Consider the following 23,723-nt stretch of genomic DNA (forward strand, 5'->3'; position numbering starts at 1 on the left):
AGAATCAAGCACTCAACTTTACGATCTGCATTTTCCCTTTGCGTTGGGTGTAAACCCGGCATTAGAATGTTCCTTAGCCAATTAGAATCAAGCATTCAACATTACCATCTGCATTTTCCCTTTGTGTTTAGTGTAAAGCTGCGGTCACACTGGGCTTTTCTCCCCATAGACTTCCATTCATAACACGCGAATGCATCGGACCAGAAACGCAAGGTCATGCGTCAAGTTTCGCAGGTTGCTGCGGTGCAAAGTTCAAGCTTAGTGAACTCTGACCTGCGAAATCGCATCACATGACTGCGTGAGACCAATCGAGGATCCAAACATGACCTCTCTCTACAGAAATTTAAAACATGGAGCAAATCGCTTGCTTTTTATAATGTCTGATCATCTTGTTTAATCCCACCCCTTTTCGCAGCACCGCACGACAGAATGTCGCACACACAAGCTCTAGTGTGACCGCAGCTTAAACCCGACATTAGAATGTTCATTAGCCAATCAGAATCTTTTCTTCAAACACATAGCTTTTAGGAGCCAAAAATGCTAATTTATACAAACTGACTTGGTTCATTCCACTGTTGAGGAAGGGTCCTGGTAGAAACAGAGCTTGCTGTGGTCCAGCGTCCCAATATCTGCCAATGTTTTGCCCATTAACAAACACTACACCTTTACTCCAACCCTGTGTGACGACATAATACTGAACACATTAAACCATACCAAATTCAAGTGTTCGACTCTTGTTTAGATTCATTAGACTCACCGGAAGCTTCATGAAAGTGTCGCTGGGATATCCATTCACAAATAACCTGCCCTGGAAAAAGCCTGGGAAGCTCGGTTTGCTAGGGACAGTCTTCCAGTTCGCCCTGTACAAGCTGGAATAAAAGCTGATTTTTGAGTCTTGTGCTTTTTTAATGGTCTTTCACATCATGAGAGATTTTTTTTTTAACTCACCTGTTAATAAAGGCAGGGGTCATATCCAGACTATATATGGTGAAGTCTCTAAGTGGCGTGCGGTTTAATAAAATGTCCCCAACAATTCCTGAAAACAGGTGTAAAATGATTATGCTTATATAGAGCAGTGTTTCTCAGCCACGTTCCTGGAGGACCACCAGCTCTGCACACTTTCCTTATCTCCTTAACCAAACACAGCTGATTCAGAAACTCAGCTCATTAGCTGAGACTGAAGACCTGTAATGGGTGTGACAGACAAAGGAGACATCCAAAACATGCAGTGTCGGTGGTCCTCCAGGTATCTGGTTGAGAAACACTGATATAGAGGTTGTTTCCACCTGATATTTATGTGTTTAGATACGTGACTAAATGTGCTCCGATCTACTCGTTCTTTGAATGAACATCTCAATTCAGCGGATTGTAACAAAAATGTATGCTGGTTAGCATTTCGTTTGTTTTTTTTTTGTATTTTAGTATATAATCGGCCACTTTATTAGGTACACCTTACTAGTACCAGGTTGGACACTCGTTTGCCTTCACAACTGCCTTAATCCATCGTGTCATAGATTTCACTAGGTACTCAGAGATTTTGCTCCATATTGACATGATAGCATCACGAAGTTGCAGCAGATTTGTCGGCTGCACATCCATGATGCGAATCTCTTGTTTCACCACATCCCGAAGGTGCTCTATTGGATTGAGCTCTGGTGACTGTGGAGGCCATTTGAGTACAGTGAACTCATTGTCATGTTCAGGAAACCAGTCTGAGATGATTCGTGCTTTATGACATGGAGCGTTTTTCTGCTGGAAGTAGCAATCAGAAGATGGGTACACTGTGGTCATAAAGGGATGGACATGGTCAGCAACATTACTCGGGTAGGCTGTGGTGCTGACACGATGCTTAATTGGTACTAATGGGCCCAAAGTGTGCCAAGAAAATATCCTCTGCATCCTTAAAACACCACCAGCCTGAACCGTTGACATAAGGCCGGATGGATGCATGCTTTCATGTTGTTGACGCCAAATTCTGACCCTACCATCCGAATGTTGCAGCAGAAATCGAGACTCATCAGACCAGGCAACGCTTTTCCAATCTTCTACTGTCCAATTTTAGTGAGCCTTTGCCAATTGTAGCCTCAGTTTCCTGTGAATTGCTGCCATGCGATTGGCTGATTGGAAATTTGCGTTAACGAGCAGTTGGACAGGTATACCTAATAAAGTGGCTGGTGAGTGTATATTTTAGTCTGGTCTCCTTTTGTCAGAGTTTTGTCACGCATTTAAAATTATTTTAGTCACGTTACTAGTCAAATGGAGCGGTCCATTTTCTAAAGGGAAAAAAACATTTGTTTTATTTATTTTCGTCTTGGAATAAACACTGATTACAAGTGCACAAGACAGGCTTGTTGATTAATGCCTAGTGATATTAGTAATAGGATGGTTTATGATAAAAAACAGAATCAGTTTTCTTTTGACAGTTCAGTACCTGTGTGTACTGAATGATTCACATGTTTTTGTTGTTTATATATATATATATATATATATATATATATATATATATATATATATATATATATATATATATATATGTATATATATATATATATATATATATATATATATATATATATATATATATATATACATATATATATATATATATATATATATATATATATAGTTGAAGTCAGAATAATTAGCCCCCTTTGAATTATTTTCTTCCTTTTTAAATATTTCCAAAATGATGTTTAATAGAGCAAGGACATTTTCACAGTATGTCTGATAATATTTTATCTTCTGGAGAAAGTCTTATTTGTTTTATTTCAGCAAGAATAAAATCCGTTGTAAATTTTTTAAACAGCATTTTAGGGGCAAAATTATTAGCCCCTTTAAGCTATATTTTTTCTCCATAGTGTACAGGACAACCCATCGTTATACAATAACTTGCCTAATTACACTAACCTGCCTAGTTAGCCCAATTAACCTAGTTAAGTCTTTAAATGTCACTTTAAGCTGTATAGAAGTGTCTTGAAAAATATCTAGTCAAATATTATTTACTGTCATCATGGCAAAGATAAAATAAATCAGTTATTAGAAATTAGTTATTAAAACTATTATGATTAGAAATTTGTTGAAAAAAAATCATTCCGTTAAACAGAAATTGGGGAATAAATCAATTAGTAATCAAATCAAATAGTATTATTTGTCAATAACATTATGAATCATTTCCCAGAGATGGGTTGCGGCTGGAAGGACATCCCCTGCGTAAAAAACTTGCTGGATAAGTTGGCGGTTCATTCCGCTGTGGCGACCCCGGATTAATAAAGGGACTAAGCCGACAAGAAAATAAATGAATGAATTATGAATCTAGAATTTCAATATTTAAAAAATGTTAATAAATGTATAATTATCAAAAATCAGTGTTGTGTAAACAACAAGAGCAGTATGGAAAATATGAAGGTACTTTATTGCAGTTGTATTGTATTTTATTAACAAAAGGTGGCTGACTTGTCAATCTGCCAGCAAATTGTGCAAAACATCACTTCATTTTTTTTTTCGTTGTGTTATTCTCATGTAAATTTTTGCTTCCAAGACGTTAGAACCAGACATTTTCTTTTAGCCTCATAATTAGATGTTGCCACCATGTCGCCATCTCTTCACTGTACTGATTGTTATCAGGTTACAGAAAATAAAAGCATGTTAAAAACATCAAATCAGATAAGAGGAACCGAAAAGCAATACAATATTTACAACATTACAGAGAGGGCAGCATTTAAAGCCTTACAAGCACACGCTTACAATGCACTAATTGACAAGTAGTCGCAGGCAAATTCAACTTTACTGGCAAGGCAGCTGACCCAATCGGTCCAGTAATGAGCCCGTCTACTGTCCCAAGCATCTCTCACACTGGCCTCGGGCCATCAGGCAGTGCTTATTGTTGAGCCTTGTATATATCCATTATATCTAATAATGAATTTATATCTCGAATGTGTTTCAGAGAGCATTTAGACCCGCCCTTTTCACGATCAAATCAGAAAAAAGCGCACTGCTTAACCAGACGTAAACAGTTGTATCTGATTTCATTGAGAACCTAATCCAGGGGTCACCAAACTTGTTCCTGCAGGGCCGGTGTCCAGCAGATTTTAGCTCCAACCCTAATCAAACACACCTGAACAGGCTAATCAAGGTCTTACAAGGTATAGTTGAATCATCCAGGCAGGTGTGTTGAGGCAAGTTGGAGCTAAACACTCCAGGGACACCGGGCCCTCCAGGACAGAGATCGGTGACCCCTGATTTAATCTAATCAAAAGCATATTTGAATAGCCTAAATTGTTTTAGGCTCTGTTTATACAGGCGCCTACTTGGATGGATGAAAACACAGCTTAACGCTCAAAGCATTTCTGATCAGAAACTTATTGCACTGTACCTTTGCGCTGGTTATCCATTTCTTTACCAGAATGCACACGGCCACAGTTCTCCACCAGAAGACTCAGAGTGCGTTTCCCCTAAAGAAAAAACAAACGTCAGGTCATTTATAGAATCAAAAATGCAGTCATTTTGTGAAATTGTATTTTAATAACAATAATAACAATTTTCTATTTGAATTTACAGTCAAGCCCAAAATGAATTATACCAAAGGCAAATTCGGATTTAAAGTTACTTTTATTCAACTAGCAAGTTTTATTTTTGGTCTGGAAATGACACAGGCTTCTCCCAAAAAGATGTACAAGCATTTCTTTACAGTTGAAGTCAGAATTATTAGCCCTGCTGTGAATTTAGTTTTATTTATTTTTTTTATATTTCCCTAATGATGTTTAACAGAGCAAGGACTTTTTCACAGTATTTCCTATAATATTTTTTCTTCTGCAGAAAGTCTTATTTGTTTTATTTCAGCTACAATAAAAGCAGTTTAATTAAAAAAACAAGGTCAATATTATTAGCCCATTAAAGCTATATTGACTGTCAGGGCTTGACATTAATTTATTTGATCACCAGCCACTGTGGCTAGTAGATTTCCAACATTACTATCCGCTCGCCATTTTCACTAGCCACAATTTTCTTGTTGGGAAAATATATTTTGCATTAATTTGACTTTGACATGCTAAAATGACTTGATTTAGATGGTGTGTTACGTCCACATGCCTTCTCATTCATTTAACTTCTTGTGTGTATTGTGTATTAGCTTGCTCAGTGTGCATGAGCAAATGGGTTGTGTCACAATGCTATCAGTTTTTATGTCACGACTTTTCAGGGCTTAAAATTAAGGATTTACCAGATTTAGCTCTGATTACACCAAATAAGTATTTCATTCATTCATTAATTCATTCATTTTCTTGTCGGCTCATTCCCCCTATTAATCCGGGGTCACCACAGTGGAATGAACCGCCAACTTATCCAGCAAGTTTTTATGCAGCGGATGCCCTTCCAGCAGCAACCCATCTCTGGGAAACATCCACACACACATTCACACACACACACTCATACACTACGGACAATTTAGCCTACCCAATTCACCTGTACCGCATGTCTTTGGACTGTGGGGGAAACCAGAGCACCTGGAGGAAACCCACGCGAATGCAGGGAGAACAGGCAAACTCCACATTGGCATCCAGCGACCTTCTTGCTGTGAGGCGACAGCACTACCTGCGCCACTGCTTCGCCCCAAATAAGTATTTCTTAGCCGCAATTTTTAATGTGTAAAAACAAGGAATATATAGCTCTATGTGTGCACTTTTTAATTCAACAAAACGTACAAAAAAAACATTACATTTAAAAAAATAAAAATTACTGTCATGTATCTAAAATATGCACAGTAATGTGTCCAGAGTAAAAGTCCCAGATCAGCAGTTAACTACACATAAACGGCAGTAATCTCCCATTAAAGCAATGTTATTGTAAAAATGATAATTAAACCATATTAACAAAAAAAAAACAGTAAGCAAAACATATCGTGCACACGGTTATCTCTTCAAAGAATAATTCAAAGGAAAGCAGTGACCGCTGCTGCTTACAAAAGAATATGTGTATTTTTTTTAAATCTTGAGCTCTTGAAAGCAGCAGGACTGTGGGTGCACGATCATCGCTCTGTGTCCAGTCTACAGCTGCGTCCCAAATGGCACACTATACACTATGCACTCATGCACTATGTACTTATGCACTTACACACTCAACAGGATAGTATATGTATGTAGTGTCGTCCCAAATGGCACACTAATGTTTTTTTACTAAGTGGAAATTCAAACCGTTTCCCTGATGACGTTTGACGGTTGCCAAATCAGTGAAATAAACGACCGAATTATCAGATAATACCTGCCGTGGGTATTGCCGCATTCACCATCGAATGGCGCTAAAATCACTCTCGTAGGAGAATTTTGCTTTCACCATCCAAAATAAATAAAGTTATTCAACATGTGCGTCTGACAGCTCCGCCCCTTCTGCTACGTGAGCAAACCTGCGGTCGTTGAGTGCGTGAAGTGTCCGTCATAACACACTTCATTTAGCGGCTGAATGAGTGCATCATCCGGGTAATTAAAGTGCACTTATTATTTTTAGAGTTTTCAGTGTGAACGCACTACTTACACTATTTGTACTACAAAATGGCGTAGAATAGTGCATAAGTATGCGATTTGGGACGCAGCTTATTTCAAAGGGAATCAATCGCACCAGTTGCACTTCCTATAGGCATGGTTAATTTGCGCAAGTAAACGGGAGCGCGCGCACGCTTTTTAACAGTCGCGCGCATCACATCAGCTGTTAGCGCGAGTGATCATGCTCTCATTCTGTATTCACCATTTTGCTTGCGCGAAGACAGTTATTTTTGTCAGTCGTGTTGCTTCTCGATTCTAAGATCACATTTGCACGAATATTGGGCCGTGCTTATTGTCGAACCTTGCTTTTAGAAAAACTACAATTTAAAAATGATTTCCAACAAGCCAAAGTGGCTGGTGTATGTGTTTGTCTAACCCAGGGGTTCCCAAACTTTTCAGCCCGCGACTCCCAAAATAACAATGCCAGTGATCGCGACCCCCAATATCCTCTGAGGTGGTTATAAATACAGAATCCTTGCATGCAATGACGCAGACACACCAATTAAATTTGTGTCAGTGCTTTAAATGTGCCAGAAAGTATAACCTGATGTTATAAAATTAAAATGCATCTGACGCTATTACTGCCTTTAATATAATGCAATTACCCCAGGGGTCGCAATCCAATAGAACTAGTAACTAAAAGCTACTATAGTAACTATATAGTAACTATAAACGACTATTTTTATTTTAGTATAGTTATGGATAAAATATGTTAATTCGGTTTAATAAAAATAAATAGATTTTTGGAAATCACCAGGCGACCCCCCTTCATTGCCCTGCGACCCCTCGCGGTGTCCCGACCCCCACTTTGAGAACCACTGGTCTAACCCACCAGAGCTGAAATCTACCCGCATTTGGCGGGTGTTATTGTAAAGCCCTGTTGACTGTATATTAAAATGCAATTTATTCCTGTGAGGCAAAGCTGAATTTTTACCATCATCACTGCTCAAGATCCAAATTCATTTTTAAAAGGGCAACTTCAGAATCAAAGTAAGACATAACAGGGCTCGAAATTGCGACCATTTTCGTCGCATATGCGCCCGAAAATTAATCTATGCGACCTCATAATATATATGGGCGCATTAGTGCGACTGCAGATAATGGTTGTAGCGCGACCTGTTTTGATTTTTTGTAAAAACGTGCTGAATCGCTCTTCCCTGCCTCTATATTGGTTCATATTAGCTGTTATTCACTCAAGGTATTCCGCTGTCAGATGACAGGGAAGGAGCTTTTATGAACATGGGAAATGCAAACGGCTGAAGAGTAAAAACTTAAAGCGCACAGGTTTGCAAACCCCACCTAAAGTTGAGGCGCAGATAAAAGTGATCATGACACGTCACATGGTGAATAATGATCCACCAGCTGAGATCAATCGAGTATGCGCTTCTTGGAGAAGGCGCCCGAATATCCATGCGTTGCATTCACTGCGTGTTCAGTGCAAATGTCCACTAAAAGTCAAATCTAATACTGTACATATCATCGCCAAAGAAGCTCGCCTTTACTAAGTTTACTCTGAAACTGCGGCTCATAACAAAGACCGGTATTGCGCCGATGGTTAGCGCAAGAATCCTGCTCTGCCTGCTCATAAATTGGGTCGGCTGACTCGCCTGCTTTTCCACTAACACAGAAAAATGAAGATCATCTCAGACTGAACCTTTAAATTGACAAAAACTGAAACCAAAACTTTTAAAGAGTGATAGAAGTGAGACTTTACTTACTTTCTTTTGTCTATTCTTTTTTGAGGTGTATGTTATTTTTATATTTATTTACTGATGACTGCTTTGCAGCTTTCATCATTGAATTGAATGATTTATTATAATCTTTTGTTTGTTTTGTAGCAGAAATATTAGTTATTAAATTGACGTGCATATAAAAACAGCAGCACAAAATAAATATTTCTTACTGCAATGCTTCATTTTTGTTTGATGCAAACTATACAATTATTTTTCATAAAGTAACAGACTTTTTATAGCAGATAACATACATTCATGCACATTCAAGGCAGTATCATAATGAGAAATGGAATTCATTGTTACTATTATTGTCATTTTTATTCTAATTATTAGACATTCATTTTGGAATTATTGCACACAAATATCAATGTCTTCGCAGCATTAGTTAGATGGTTGTTTCTGTTTTTTGTCAGTCCTATTAATGTTGTTTTAAAATACAATAAATCCCTTAAAAAACAATTTGCAGCGGTGCTCATTCTTTTTTGGTGGGTGCTCCTAAATTTTTTCTGGTGCTCCTAAAATTTTTTTGGTGCTCCGAAATATTTGAAGTTGGGAGCACCGGTGCTACCAAGTAAAAAAGTTAATTTCGAGCCCTGCATAAAGATAAAAAACAAACTGAAATCAAACCTTTCCATCAGGTACAGCTAATTCCAAATTCCTGTGGTGAAAACTGCCGATGAAACTTTGGTTCACAAACACCTAGTGATGAAACAAATCCTGTTTAAGATGGAATTAGAGCAGATGCAGATTCATGTAAAACAGCACAGCTTGATTTTTTTTAATCAGCAGAAACACTAACCAGAGCTCTGTCTTGGACGTTTCCTCCTGATTTTAAAGAGCCTCCTCGGGTGATGCTGGTCTCATAAAGCGTGTATCCGTACGCCTGACCGTTTCCGTTGTTGACCGGCAGACTCTCCATATTAACAGGGAACTGAGCTCTAAAAGGCTTGAGAGGAATCCCACCGTTATGGATGTGACGTTTGCAAGAAAATCTCAAAACATAAATTTAAAGAAAAAGTATGCACTCACCGGCCACTTTATTAGGTACACCTGTCCAACTGCTCATTAACGCAAGTTTCTAATCAGCCAATCACATGGCAGCAACTCAATGCATTTAGGGTTGTAGACAAGGTCAAGACGATCTGCTGCAGTTCAAACTGAGCATTAGAATGAGGAAGAAAGGGGATTTAAGTGACTTTGAATGTGGCATGGTTGCCAGACAGGTTGGTCTTAGTATTTCAGAATCTGCTAATCCACTGGGATTTTCACACAACCATCTCTAAGATTTACAGAGAATGGTCCGAAAAAAAAGAGAAAATATCCAGTGAGCAGCAGTTTTGTGGGCGCCAGAGTTCAGAGGAGAATGGCCAGACTGGTTCCAGCAGATAGAAAGGCAACAGTAACCCAAATAAGCACTCGTTACAACCGAGATATGCAGAAAAGCATCTCTTAATGTACAACACGTCCAACCTTGTGGCAGATGGGCTACAGCAGCAGAAGACTACACCAGGTGCCTCTGCTGACAGCTAAGAACAGGAAACCGAGACTACAATTTGCACAGGTGCACCAAAATTGCTGACCATGTCCATTCCTTTATGACCACAGTGTACGCATCTTCTGATGGCTACTTTCAGCAGGATAATGTGCTAATTATCTCAGACTGATTTCTTGAACATGACAATGAGTTCACCGTACTCAAATGGCCTCCACAGTCACCAGATCACAATCCAATAGAGCACCTTTGGGATGTGGTGGAACGGGAGACTCTCGTCATGCAAGCCGACTAATCTGCAGCAATTGTGTGGTGCTATCATGTCAATATGGAGCAAAATCTCTAAGGAATATTTCAAGTACCTTGTTGAATCTATGCCACAAAGGATTAAGGCAGTTCTGAAGGTAAAAAGGGGGCCCAACCTGGTACTAGTAAGGTGTACCTAATAAAGTGGCCGGTGAGTGTATGTGAACAATTTTTTAAAACATCTGTTTATATTTTCCAAAATGGAAAATATAAACAGTTATTGGAGTTATGGGATCAGAAAATTATCAATCTGTAAACATATTTTAGATGTTAAATGAGGGAAATAAACGGGATGTGACCAAAAAAAAAGTATGCGAGTTTACAGTCTACAACAGGGGTGGGCAAACTCGGTCCTGGAGGGCCGGTGTCCTGCTCAGTTTAGCTCCAACACTAATCAAACACATCTGAACATGCTAATCAGTGTCTTCAAGATCACTAGAAATCTATGAGCAGGTGTGTTTGATTAGAGTTGGAACTAAACTGTGCAGGACACCGGCCCTCCAGGACCGAGTTTGCCCACCTCTGGTCTACAACATAAATAATTAAACTGCTCAAACCAAAAGTATGCTAATCAAAAGGATAAGAGTTAGCTCTCTACAGAGCAAACATGATTGAGTCTATTTTATTTTGCATTTATGAGGGAAAAGCTTGGTTATGAATGTGACGTCTCTCCATTATGGATGTGACTGATGTGAAATTGGCACTTGTGTGACTTTAGTGAATCAAATATAATTGTTTGAAAACACTGACAGAGGCATTTTGAGAGTATTTTACAGTACTTTAAAATACAAGCAAACACAAAAAATGTCGCTATTTTGGTGAAAACTATTTTTTTCATGGCAAGGTTTGACATTTGTATGGAATTGCTTTTGAGATGGAGAAAAAAGTTGGATTTTTACATTTATTTCTAAGAGTTAGTGCTATTACAAGGTAAAGTAGACATCAGACCTCATGTGTGAATGGCAAAGCATCCCATAGTGAAAGATGCTGGAATAATATAGCAGCCTCATATTGTTCTTTCCAGCGCAGACCAGGCATCTCAGGGAGGATTTCTTCTGAAGAGCAACACAGAAATCAACACGCTCAGTGCATGTAGAGTATTAAAGGGTTATTCATTCATTCATTTTCCTTCGACTCAGTCCCTTTATTTATCAGGGACACCTCTATTTCAGATGTTGCCACAGTGGAATGAACCACCAACTATTCCGGCATATGTTTTACGCAGCAAATGCCCTTCCATACTGGGAAATCCCCATACACTCGCGCATTTACTCTCAGAATCAGCATCAGTTTTATGAAGTGTGCTTCACACACACAAGGAATTTGTTTTGGCAGAAGCTTCCAGTGTACACGCCCCTCTCGCACACACTCATACACTACGGCCAGTTTAGTTAATCCAATTCACCTATAGCGCATGTCTTTGGACTGTGGGGGAAACCGGAGCACCCAGAGGAAACCCTTACCAACACGAGGAGAACATGCAAACTCCACACAGATATGCCAACTGGCCTGGTCGAACGAGCGACCTTCTTGCCGTGAGGTGACAGTGCTAACCACTGAGCCACCGTGCTGCCTGTTAAAGCTAATGTTCCCCCAAAAATGTTCATTTACTTATTATTTACTAACTCTCAAGTGGTTATAAACCTTTATGAGTTTTTTGGGTTTATTGTGGTGTTCAGGCCTCCCCTGGCCCACTCTGGGTTCACAACATCGCACTGCTGAACAGAATTATTTTGTCTTGAAACTCAAAAAGGTTTCCTTCAACTTTCAAGTAGCGCTGTATTATTATTCAGTTGCAAGATGGTGCTGAAAATAGTAATAAAATAATATCAAAGTACACCCCTGCTGAAAAATCCAGCTTAAACCAGCCTAGGCTGGTTGGCTGGTTTTAGCTGGTCAACCAGGCTGGTTTTAGAGGGGTTTTGGCCACTTCCAGGCTGGTTTCCAGCCATTTCCAGCCTGGTCTTAGCTGGTTAGGCTGGGAGATGACCAGCTAAAACCAGCTTGACCAGCCTAGCCAGGCTGGGAGCCCAGCCAAAACCAGCTATGTCCAGCTTAAACCAGGCTGGTCAAGCTGGTTTTAGCTGGATTTAGCTGGTCATTTTCCAGCCTGACCAGCTAAGACCAGTCTGGAAATGGCTGGAAACCAGCCTGGAAGTGGCCAAAACCCCTCTAAAACCAGCCTGGTCAACCAGCTAAAACCAGCCAACCAGCTTTGGCTGGTTTAAGCTGGATTTTTTAGCAGGCACATCAAATCCAAACTAACAATATTGATTTTGTTAGCTTAAGTTGCTAGTTTTATGGTGAACAGTTCATCTGTGCATTTCATTAAGAAAACACCAATAGTTTGCTCCTGTAATCTTTAATTGAAATCTAAAAATGCACTTCCTGTTGGTTTTCAGTTCAATTCTCAGATTACATCTGTCTGTGGCAATGGGCGTGGCTAACATACTTAACCACGCCCTCCAGCTGTCAGTTTTGATAACTAACAGAAATGATGAGGAGGGGGATTCTGGTTGTAAAAACTCTACCCTTTTCCCGATCAGTTGCGTCGCTTCACGCCCATTTATGAATTCTCTCGCGGTGCATCATGGGATAGAGTAGCGTCCATTCAACGCGCACTTCAGAATCTCGCCAGAAGTAGTAGGTCATCCGAGTATTTCTCGTATACTGTTTTTTGAATTCTATGAAATCAGACAAACTACTCGGCTCACATACTGACTTTACTGTATTATATAGTATGGAAGTATGCGATTTTGTCACAGCCTAGGTTTGTTTGAGGTATTGGGTGGGGCTAAAATACTAAACCACGCCCCTCCAATTGTCTTTTTGCAGCAAACAGAAATGGTGAGGAGGAGGAGGAGTCTGTCAGGTTGTAATAACTCTCCCCAAACCCTTTTCCCAATCTTTCTGAATGAAATGTCTACTTTACAACATCCAATCAGCTTGCAATATAGAAAAAACAAGCCACACCCACTGTTTTCTCATCTACTACTCAGTAGGTACTGCATTTGAATGCAAACGTACTACTCGGCCGCTAGAAAAGTGCGTTTTATACAGTATGAATGTCTGTAGTTTGAATGTAACTGGAACTACATCTGCCATTTTGTCATCATCACGTGACCTACCCACGTGAGTTGCGTCGCTGCGTTGAATGTAAATGTACTACTCCGCCGTTAGAAAAGTACATTCTATAGAGTATGAATGTCTGTTGTATGAATGAAACAAGGACAAACTACATCCCCCATTTTGCCATAATGACATGACCTACCAACAACAGTTGCGTCGCCTCACTCACATACATGAATTCTCTCACGGGGCATCATGGGATAGCGTAGCGTCCATCCGATGCACACTTCAGAGTATTGCCAGAAGTAGTAGGTCATCCGAGTACTTCTCACATACTGTTTTTCGATTTTCTATGAAATCAGACAAACTAGTCGGCTCACATACTGACTTTACTGTACTATATAGTATGGAAGTATGCGATTTCGAACACAACCTTAGTATTTTGTTTCTCTAGGAACTGCTTCACAATACGAAAAAAAAAAAAAAACGTCGCAGCTTCAGGTTCATGTGGACAAAAAAAACAGATTGCATTCTACTGAGGGAGGACCTTCATATACATACTGTATTTAGGATGCCTCAAAGGTGAGTCATTTTAATTTTTTTTGGTGAACTAATGCTTTTACAGAGCGAGAGAAAAGGAAAAGATCACCAACTGTTGAAATTGCTGAAGAGATCTCTGAGAAGATGGTACTTCGGTGTATAATCTCCTGCTTCTGACAGAGGAGCATCGTAATCTAAAAGAAACAAACACAGAAAGAAAGTATTTGTGTAGATACTTAGGATGAGGCTATGTTGTGCTGCTTATATATATATATATATATATATATATATATATATATATATATATATATATAATTTTATTTATATATATATATATATATATATATATATATATATATATTTTTTTTTTTTTTATTTAATGCCATGTCAGCAACAAGGGTTATTTTCATATTTTTAAAAACATCCAATTAATAAATGTACATTTAAAAAAACTAATGAATTTATGAATTAGATAAGCTTTTAATTGTTAATAATATATGATAAAAAATCTAAAGTTTTCCCTGGTGACACTTTCCTGGTTGAGTCTGGGTGAATATCTTCTTGAGTCGGTTAATTTTGTAAAAAAAATTCTGTAATGTTAAAAATGATAAAGATATATGTTGGACATTTTCTACATATTTCAAAGCTGCTTTTTCCAAAAAAGTCCTACAGGAAATGCTGGTTCTTTAGGTTTGATAGCACCACACACTGGTCATTTTGTGAACTACAACATCAGTGAAAGCGAAAATTACAATTCAGTCATAAAATAGATTTTTAACGTGATGACATTCTTCATTTGTTTTCACATTAACAGTGACACTTTATATGATGAATATTACGGATATGATGCCATTACGTTCAATATGACAATAACACAAACCATAGCTGGTGACCAGAGCTTTGTAAGACGGATTGGCCAACGCTCCATTCATGAAGCCAAAGTTTGTGCCTCCGTAGAACATGTAGAGGTTGATGGACATTCCTCGCCTCAGCATCTCGCGGACCACAGAAACCAGGTCTAAAAAACAATTTCACATTAAGTCTTTTTGATTCGTCGCAGTTTGTTTCGATTTACAAAAGATTCTGAACATTAAAATGATAAATACAGTTGATGACAAAAATGATTAGCCCTCCTGTGACTGTGATGTTTACCAGAGCAAGAATTTGTTTTCCTACACTGAAAAAATGTATTAATTTACTATTTTTTTAAGATAAGAGGTTGCAAACAATTTATATGGGCTGAATTGAAACAAACAAATGAAGTTGAACATTACTATATTGAATGTGTTTGTTTAAATAAAATAAGATAATATTATTATGCCCCTTAAGAATTTTTTTTCAATTGTCTACAGAAGAAACCACTGTTGTCCAATGACTTGTCTAGTTAAACTAACTTGCCTAGTTTACCTAATGAAGTCTTTAAATTGTAAGCTAAATACTATGGTGTAAAATAGCTAGAAAAATGGCAAAGACAAAAGTTAGAAAATTAACTATCAGAGTTTTTTTTTATTATAATGTTTAATTAAAATATATTCTCTGTTAAACAGCACTTCAGAAATAATGTCTAAAATGTATGTCTAAAATTAATTAAATAATATTAAATGATAATTAAGGACGACATAGTGGCGCAGTGGGTAGCGCTGTCGCCTCACAGCAAGAAGGTTTCTGATTCGAGCCTCGGCTGGGGCAGTTGCCATTTCTGTGTGGAGTTTGCATGTTCTCCCCGTGTTCGCGTGGACTTCACCTCTGGGTGCTCCGGTTTCCCCCACAGTACAAAGACATGTGGTATAGGTGAATTGGGTAAGCTAAAGTGTATGGGTGTTTCCCAGTGATGGGCTTCGGCTGGAAGGGCATACACTGCATAAAACATATGCTGGATATGTTGGTGGTTCATTCTGCTGTGGTGACCCCTGATTAATAAAGGGACTAAGCCAAAAAGAAAATGAATGAATGAGTAATAATTAATAAATAATTAAATAAATTATTATTTAAAAAATTTACATTTAAATGTAAATGAATACAATTTTTTAAAACAATTATATGTACTATATGTACTTATATGTACTATTGTATGTATTAAAAATCACGCACTTGAATACAATAATTTGTATAATTTTTTTTGTTAAATATCTTATTTAAAAAAACAACAACAACAACATAACGTCTTACCCTCTGCAGCAAAACTATGATGTAAACCACCCCATCCATCACAGCGGCCCGTCCAGAGCTCCATCACCAGCACGGGACTGTTTGGCTTCACACACATTTAAAGAATGAAGTTACTTCAAACAACGTACACTTCTTTAAGTTACACAAAACAGACGATAAATGACCCACCTGCACTGCCTCCAGATATTTGATATCATCATGTTTCATTTTCTGTAGATTAAGAGTTCTTAAAGCTGTAAAGAGATGAAGTTGATCGTATGAGTCAGTAAAGACATGAAAGGGGTAGTTCACCCAAAAATAAAAATGCTGTCGTCATTTACTCTCCCTTTACTTGTTCCAAACCAGTTTGAGTTGCGACATAAAAGAAGATTTTTTTGGAAATATCCTTCCTTAAAATATGTTATTTTTTGATCAAACAGAAAAACTCCTAACAGTTTGGAACCACATGAGGGAGAGTAACGCCCGATTCACACGCGGTGTCAGCATCAACGCTTTCCTTTCACTTTGAATAGGTGACGTCAAGTGTTGCCAAACTGAGTTCATTCGTCAGCTACACTTCATCTGTGTTGCTTGCTGCAGAAGTTGGGAATTTCTCAACTTTTCAAGCGCCAACAAAAGCATCAGCCAATCAGGGGCGCGTTTCCGAAAACCATCGATAGCCAACTAAGGTTGCAAGTTCGGCCGTTACAAGCATAGTTTGTTAATTTGACGCTTCCCGAATCCATCGCTCCAATAGACATTCGCAAACTGTGTGGCAAACTTCTGGAGCTGTAGTTAGAAACATAGTTCCTGGCTGTGTTCTATTCCCACTAATCCGCCCTATGCCCTGTTCATTTAGAACGTTGGAACTTGGAATTATTAAAAAATAAACATTAAAGTCATCTCTCTTAGCTGTAATTTGATTTCAAAGTATTTTTACAGTTCAGTTTTAGCAATCTTCATGTTTACAATTGCGCCCCCTTCACAGTGCTCTTTGAAAACATTTTGAACACAGCCGTGGATCATGACGAAAGCTATAGGTGACCTATTATTTAAAAGCGGAATTTATGTTACGTCTCCAAAGCTTGTGAAAACAAAAAACACAGCATACGTTAATGCTTTTAATTTATAGTATGCTATTATCTGTAGTGTATATGACATGGACCTGTTGGTTAGAACATTTCTGCAGTGGTTTGCGTGTATTAAATTTTAAAAGTAGACTTTTAAAAATAGTAAAAAATAAATGAGCAATATGCTACTTTAATAATAATAATAAAATAATAATATTAATAATAATAATAATCATCATCATCATCATCATTAATACTATTATTTAAATAGGATGTTTTCATGTTTTCCTACTAAATAAAAAATATAAAATTTCATTTCCTAATAAATAGCCTAATTTTTTATTTATTCATATGATTTATATATGATATTAGAATACGTGTTAGCTTTTGTAAGTGGTTTTATGTTAATTTAGAACAGAATATGTATTATTCTCAATAATATTTGTAAAGGAAACACTGGCTCTGTATGTGCCATTTATATATATTTCAATTAATATGGAAAACAAGTGCATGTTTTAACAAAACTAATATTGGATTTTTTAAAAATGCGTGTGTGTGTGTGTAAAACAATATAGCTTGCGCAAAGAAATTATGGGGTTCTTCTCTAAAGAAGTTGTTACCACCATGTTTGGCGCATCATTATGGGCGTTTTACATTAACGTCGTTAAAATGATGGATCGGCAACAGAGAAACTAGATTTTGGGAAACACTCGTCACTACATCGTTCTTTTCCCAAATGATGCATTGTACTATGATAGTTCAGCCTTGAGTTACGTCGTTGTTTGGGAAACGCACCCCAGATCACTTTATGCAAATAACCCAGCTCAGACAGTAGCTGATTACAGTCTAATTTCATTGGCTGATGCTGCTATAGTCAGCGAGTAAGCCCCAACTTCAGACATGCCCTCTGTCAAGCGTTGATGCTCATGTCCCATGTGAATCGGGGGTAAATAGTAAGTACATTTTATTTTTTGGGGGGGAACTATATCCATTATTACAAAAGATTTCAAATAAACTTTCAATTTTGTCAAAGAATAGTGGAAAAAAATATATCAGCAAAAATCTTAAGCAGCACAACAGTTTTCAACACTAATAATAATAATTAGGGATGTAACGGTATTGTAAATACCGTCATACCGCAATATTAATTTTTTTCGATATTACCGTAGTCGCATGACTCGATAAAACTATAGGTCTTCTGATAAAATTTGCTCAGGCGAATGAAGCGAACGGGAGGTAGCGAAAACTACAATTCCCATCAGCCCATGCTTGACCATCATCCCTTGCGGTCTGTTGTCGCTACAGATCCAGTAATGCGGAAATGGAGTGTGCTGCTAGAAGCGGGGATGAAAAAGAGCTGGAAAACTCTAAAGCGGTGTTGTCGCGCGAGTTCTTATCAGCTGTGTTGTCGCGCGAGTTCTTATCAGCTGTGTTGTCGCGCGCGTACTGAATAGCGGTGTTGTCAGCACACTGTTCAGATTGATGCAGACATGAGACCTCTATCTCACTCATGGTTTGTCCTCTAAAGTGGGGGAAAGACAATGCACAACGTTCCCCACTGCTGTCAACCTGGGCCAAGTCATATCTCTCTTGTCCCAGAAACCTCCGTACCAAATGAGAGGGTTTTTTCTGTTGCAGGGGACATTGTAAATGCCCAGAGATACCAGCTTTTACCAGATTATATTTATATGATAATTTTCCTTTAAACCCATCTCTATCTAAGTGAGTGAGTGATTAAATGTTGAATGTGATGAGTTTTCAACAATACTAAATTGAAACTTTATTTTTTTACATGGTTTAATATTTTTTTGTTATTAAAATTGAAGTTCCTGTTTCAAAGCTTACAGATAGATGGCTAATTTGTATGTCATTGACACATTTGGCACTTTTTTGGGTATTTTCATAAGTTTTGTTTTTTCCTGTAAATGATTCAATAAATACCGTACCGTGACATTCATACCGAGGTATTACCGTACCGTGAAATTCTGATACCGTTACATCCCTAATAATAATAAATGTTTCTTGAGCAGCAAATCAGCAGATTAGAAAGATTTCTAAATAAATTGCCCTTTGAATCACATTAGCGCTTCCATTCCTGGGTTTTATTTGTACCTCCTTTGACTCCACCATGTTTGAGACCTTCATGATTGTCTGATGTTAGAAGAGCTTCACTGATTCCTCTTTCCTGAAGAGCCTGATGTAGAGATCAGAAAACCTAAATAAGCTTCTAAATAAACCTTGGTGTGTGAATGTGAAATGTTTACTCGTACCTCTTTGATAAATGACATGTAGTTTCCATCTCTTGCGTGTGATCCATATTTGTTCTCCACTTGGACGGCAATGATGGGTCCACCTTTCTTAAACTGAAAACATATACATTCATTCATTCATTTTCATTCGGTTTAGTCCCTTATTTATCAGGGTTTTTTTTTTTTGGAGGAAAGCTAAAAAGGAGAAAGTACAGATTTATTTTTCATTTTTTTTTTTTGCTTGTAATTTTATTTCAATGAAAGCTTATATATATTTATATATATATATATATATATATATATATATATATATATATATGTGTGTGTGTGTGTGTGTGTGTGTGTGTGTATATGTGTATATATATGTGTATGTATATATATATATATATATATATATATATATATAAATATACACACACACACACACACACACACACACACACATATATATATATATATATATATATATATATATATATATATATATATATATATATATATATATATATATATATATATATATATATATATATACAACAGTTCTATCTGGTTCTTGAATCTGATTGGCTGATAGCCGTGCAATATTCTGCCAGTAACAGCACTCGACCAGCCTCTTCACCCTTCACCCTTGCGTATTACTCGGCCCTCATACACCAACAAGCTGAGGACAGTCTATAGTTTGACCAATATTACTGCTGTTGGGCAACCTCTGAGGCTTTTTTAGTCAAGAATGTAGCTGTTTAGATTGCAATTGTGCAGTTTATTTGTAAGGATAGTGCTTATTTTAAATATTTGTAATTTCTAATAAACAGTGCATCGGCGGTCATTAGCCTGTCTTTGGGCAAAGACGGTTGACGTTGTCCATCCACAAGATAGCAACAGGACCGCATGATAACCCTGTAGAACAGGGGTCTCAAACTCATGGCCCGCGGGCCATTTGCGGCCCTCAGTGCAATATTTTGTGGCCTGCGCCGACCGCTGTACACTGACAGAATCAGCGGAGCGGGGAGAGAGAGCGCTTCCCGCTCCGCTGATTCTATCCGTACACAGCGGTCACTGGCATTTCACGCCCGCCGTGTAAACAAAGGGGCGGGGATGCCGGTGACGTCACCACGCACCCCACCCCTTTGTTAGACGATGAGACGGGCGGGAAGTAGGAGGGAACTCGCGCCGGCCAGAACCAAGGTAAGCTGTTCCCGCCCCTGCCTGCCACCTACCTAGCTACAGCCTGCATCTTATATATATTATAGGTAGATACAGACTGGTACAGACTGATGTGACTGGAGTGGGGTGGGGGTGTTTTATTTATACATATATACGCCTTTTTTTTTAGGTGAGGGAATGGAAGTTTTGAGTGAGTTCCCCCACTTTTTTCCCTAGGACTTCAATAAGTCAACGTACAGGTCTAGACTTAATGATGATCATCTGCAAGCCATACTGAGGGTCTGCTTCCGCTCTAAAGCCAAATGTGGTTCAGATTTGTGAGAAGAAGCGCTGTCAAGTCTCTGGCAGCAAGAAGTAGGCAAAAGATGTCATGTTCAGAAGAACTGTTCATAATCTTCACTCAATGTTCTATTAATGTTCAGGACACTTCATGTTCAGAAGAAATAATTAAAACTGTTAATAATGACATTTGAGGACTTTTTTTTTTTGTGAAATCCCTTATGCGGCCCAGCCTCACCCAGACTTTGCCTCCTGTGCCCCCAGGTAAATTGAGTTTGAGACCCCTGCTGTAGAAGATTAAAACAGCATAATTTCTAACTACAGCTGATTAAATCATTAATAAACTGGTAAGTGATATTCTAAGTCGATCTCTCTCTTTTGTTGTAGTGCTGTATTTATACCTTACAATTGTAGTGTATTGAGTGTGAGATAAGACTCGCGTATCAGGAATGAGTGTTGTGTTGGCAGAAAGAAAGAAATGCCCGCATGTGTTCAGTGTTTTTCCTTATAGCAAACACAACAGCAATCTGATAGTGACTGCGCAGTTTTTTTCGGTGTTAATTATTGTGATATCTCGTTTGCAATAGAAGAAATACACTAATACTGTATTGCGATATCTCTGTAGACTGATGGCATTTCATGTCACATTCAGCCTTATAATCATAAAATGGCAGCAAAATCAGCTGTTTTGTCATCACTTCAGACATTACGCAAGAGAATCATTCAAATACTAGCTCTAAAGTGACGTTGGTGAATGAGACGTCAGCTGCCGATGTTAATGAATGACGGAACAAAGTAGTTCCTCATACAAAAGGGTTTTTGAGACTCTCTGTGTTTGATTTTCTGTTTTATATACACGATTATGTCATCGAACTGTTTATAAACGCAATATCACACGAGTAGCAGATATGAATAGATATGGCTGTATATCAGCACTGGTGGGTCACTAAGGCCCCGGCCTGTGGCCTTGTGCCAACGCACGCCTCCCACCAGTGCTGATATACAGCCACATTGCACTACTACTGGTGTGATATTGCTTTTACATTATATTGCTTTTACATTATAATGTTTTGGTTTTTTTTTGAGTACTTTGTGTGATTTCAGAATAAATCCTACCTGTAACGGCACCACTTTGGGAATGAGCTTGTCAAAGTACACATTTACAGCTGCTATGAATCCTGGGTACGTGGTTCTCAGCATCATCTCTCGGTCACGCAAAAGCCAGCTATAGATGGGACAGGTTTGATTTTAGGTTTAAAAAAAAGTAGAAGAAACGGATGTTTAATATGAAGGAACAAGGCTCATTGGGGAAATGTGTTTAGGGCTTTATTTTTGAGAATTGAGAAATATGTACCCTGGACTACGTAAACTTCAGAAATCCACTAGAGGGCGACGTGTACATATTTGACAATTTCAAAAACGTTATTTTTTTTTGTTTTTTTTCATACGTGCCATTTCTCATAAATCCACCAGAGGCCACTGTGAACATTTCTGGGAATATTAACGTCCTTCTCCTGTGCATCCATTACCGTACGTTAACACCGAAAGCGGCGACAGCGTCAAAGTAGCCGGAAGTCATTCATTTTCAATGAGAGCCGGCGGCGATAGGCATAGGTAATGAGCTATGACGCGGTTCGGCGGCAAGCAATCAGAATGAAGACGTCCACCGCTTGATAGCAGTTAAGAGAACACAGACCTGTGAACTTTGGTTCCGACCACAGTTGTTCCCAAGGGTCGCCGGATTTCCAATTATTTACAATGTTTTCCTACAGGAACATACATTAAAGTTACTGGCGAGTTACTGATGTTCATCAATGTTATGTAAATTTATCTTTAAAAAGCGGGAATCTCCCGCGATGTGACAGTACAAAACAGTACTGCTGCTTCAGGATATTTCAGACATATGGACACATATTGGATAAATAGAGCAAAGCCACACCACATGCAACTTGATCTTCCATTGTTATATGAATTTGATAAGAAGTGCGCAACATTTTCACGCTAAAAACATGTCTTATGCAGGAATGTAACTGATAATGCTGCAACGGCTCCTTTAAGTACGAGATCAATGTAGCGAGTTTTGACGCTCTCGCCGCTGGAGCTGAAGGCAGAGAGCGTTGTCGCCAGGGCGGCCAGAGCGACCTTGGACGCTCTCGCCGCTTTCGGTGTGAACGTACGGTTAGAGAAAGCAGTCCAATTGTCGTTGTACATAATATATCTGCTTAATATCGGCTGACCCACACCCCTTGCCCAAACCCAACCTATAGTGTTTTTAAAGCAAACTAGAAGAGAAAAGCCATCGCAGATGCATGCTTTTACTACAGTTTTACACCGCTTTTCTTGGGTTTGGTTTTGCCTGGTTTCTGAAACCATCCTTTGCCAGACTTAAAACCTTGTCCACATATACAGTCAGAATTATAAACCCCCTCGTATACTTTTCCCCCAATTTCTGTTTAACAGAAAGACGATTTTTACAACACATTATTATTAAACATTATAGCTTTAATAACTTATTCCTAATAATTGATTTATTTTATCTTTGCCATGATGACAGTACATACTATTTGACTAGATATTCTTCAAGATACTAGTATTTAGCTTAAAGTGACATTTAAAGGCTTAACAAGGGTAATTAGGCAAGTTAGGGTTATTAGGCAGGTCATTGTATAACGATGGCTTGTTCTTTAGACAATCGAGAAAAAGCGCTGGTCTCTAATCAGCGGTACCACCCTGTAGCACACAAAATGCAGCAACATGTAACTTCTCTGTTCTCAAAAATGTAACCCTGGGCACCTATTCCCAGTGAGCCTGTTACAATATTTATCTGAAGCTTTATGTAATGCGAATCATCCCCTCCCCCCAAAACGCACACTTTAGGTTAAACTCATGAGCAGTTCTTTAATTCCTCTCATGACATGCATTAGCAAAAGAGTGTGGCGTGTAATTGTGTTTGATCAAATGCAGCATTTAGTTGCTGTTTCACAACTTTAATCTCATTTTCTGTGGAATTTGCATGATGCTACAGTTGAGCTGGAGTCACCTGGGCAAGCCTCCAAGGTCAAGATCTGTGCCGATGTACGGTCCAGGCCGCAAAATCACCCAGAGTCCCACATCTGCAGCCAACTGAAGGAAAGCTCTGG

The 23,723-nt window shown here is 38.4% G+C and overlaps 2 protein-coding genes and 1 long non-coding RNA gene across 12 annotated transcripts in view; 2 read left to right on the plus strand and 1 right to left on the minus strand.

Annotated features, from left to right (window-relative positions):
* b3gat1b (beta-1,3-glucuronyltransferase 1 (glucuronosyltransferase P) b) overlaps nt 1–13,767 on the plus strand; it is a 44,212-nt gene extending 30,445 nt beyond the window's left edge. Inside the window, exon 7 of one of the 2 annotated variants that reach the window (XM_073915121.1) lies at nt 13,588–13,767. In XM_073915121.1, coding sequence (XP_073771222.1) covers nt 13,588–13,719 — 132 coding nt within the window. In that variant the 3' untranslated portion in view covers nt 13,720–13,767. Of the gene's footprint in view, nt 1–12,899 lie in introns of both variants that reach the window. The other variant, XM_073915120.1, reaches the window with a different exon arrangement.
* Nucleotides 1–23,723, minus strand: part of LOC100332851 (beta-galactosidase-1-like protein 2) — a 33,757-nt gene that overhangs the window by 2,759 nt on the left and 7,275 nt on the right. Inside the window, exons 4-19 of one of the 9 annotated variants that reach the window (XR_012386525.1) lie at nt 23,624–23,719; nt 21,700–21,808; nt 19,162–19,254; nt 19,004–19,085; nt 16,011–16,075; nt 15,843–15,927; nt 14,554–14,691; nt 13,787–13,867; nt 11,013–11,116; nt 9,296–9,423; nt 9,066–9,212; nt 8,894–8,965; nt 4,373–4,451; nt 949–1,036; nt 758–869; nt 560–676 (exon numbers count right to left, since the gene is read on the minus strand). Coding sequence is in view for 4 of the 9 variants with exons in the window: in XM_073915116.1 (XP_073771217.1) it covers nt 560–676; nt 758–869; nt 949–1,036; nt 4,373–4,451; nt 8,894–8,965; nt 9,066–9,212; nt 11,013–11,119; nt 13,787–13,867; nt 14,554–14,691; nt 15,843–15,927; nt 16,011–16,075; nt 19,004–19,085; nt 19,162–19,254; nt 21,700–21,808; nt 23,624–23,719 (1,471 nt within the window). In the remaining 5 variants the exon portion in view is untranslated. Of the gene's footprint in view, nt 1–559; nt 677–757; nt 870–948; nt 1,037–4,372; nt 4,452–8,893; nt 8,966–9,065; nt 9,213–9,295; nt 9,424–11,012; nt 11,120–13,335; nt 13,868–14,553; nt 14,692–15,842; nt 15,928–16,010; nt 16,076–19,003; nt 19,086–19,161; nt 19,255–21,699; nt 21,809–23,623; nt 23,720–23,723 lie in introns of all 9 variants that reach the window. The other 8 variants (XR_012386524.1, XR_012386527.1, XR_012386528.1 and 5 more) reach the window with 8 other exon arrangements.
* Nucleotides 3,150–5,699, plus strand: LOC141376449 (uncharacterized). Its single transcript, XR_012386532.1, has 3 exons — nt 3,150–3,184; nt 3,289–4,047; nt 4,218–5,699. It is a non-coding gene; the product is annotated as an uncharacterized lncRNA (long non-coding RNA).

The sequence above is a fragment of the Danio rerio genome, chromosome 10 (assembly GCF_049306965.1).
Source record: "Danio rerio strain Tuebingen ecotype United States chromosome 10, GRCz12tu, whole genome shotgun sequence".
NCBI classification, from domain to species: Eukaryota; Metazoa; Chordata; class Actinopteri; order Cypriniformes; family Danionidae; genus Danio; species Danio rerio.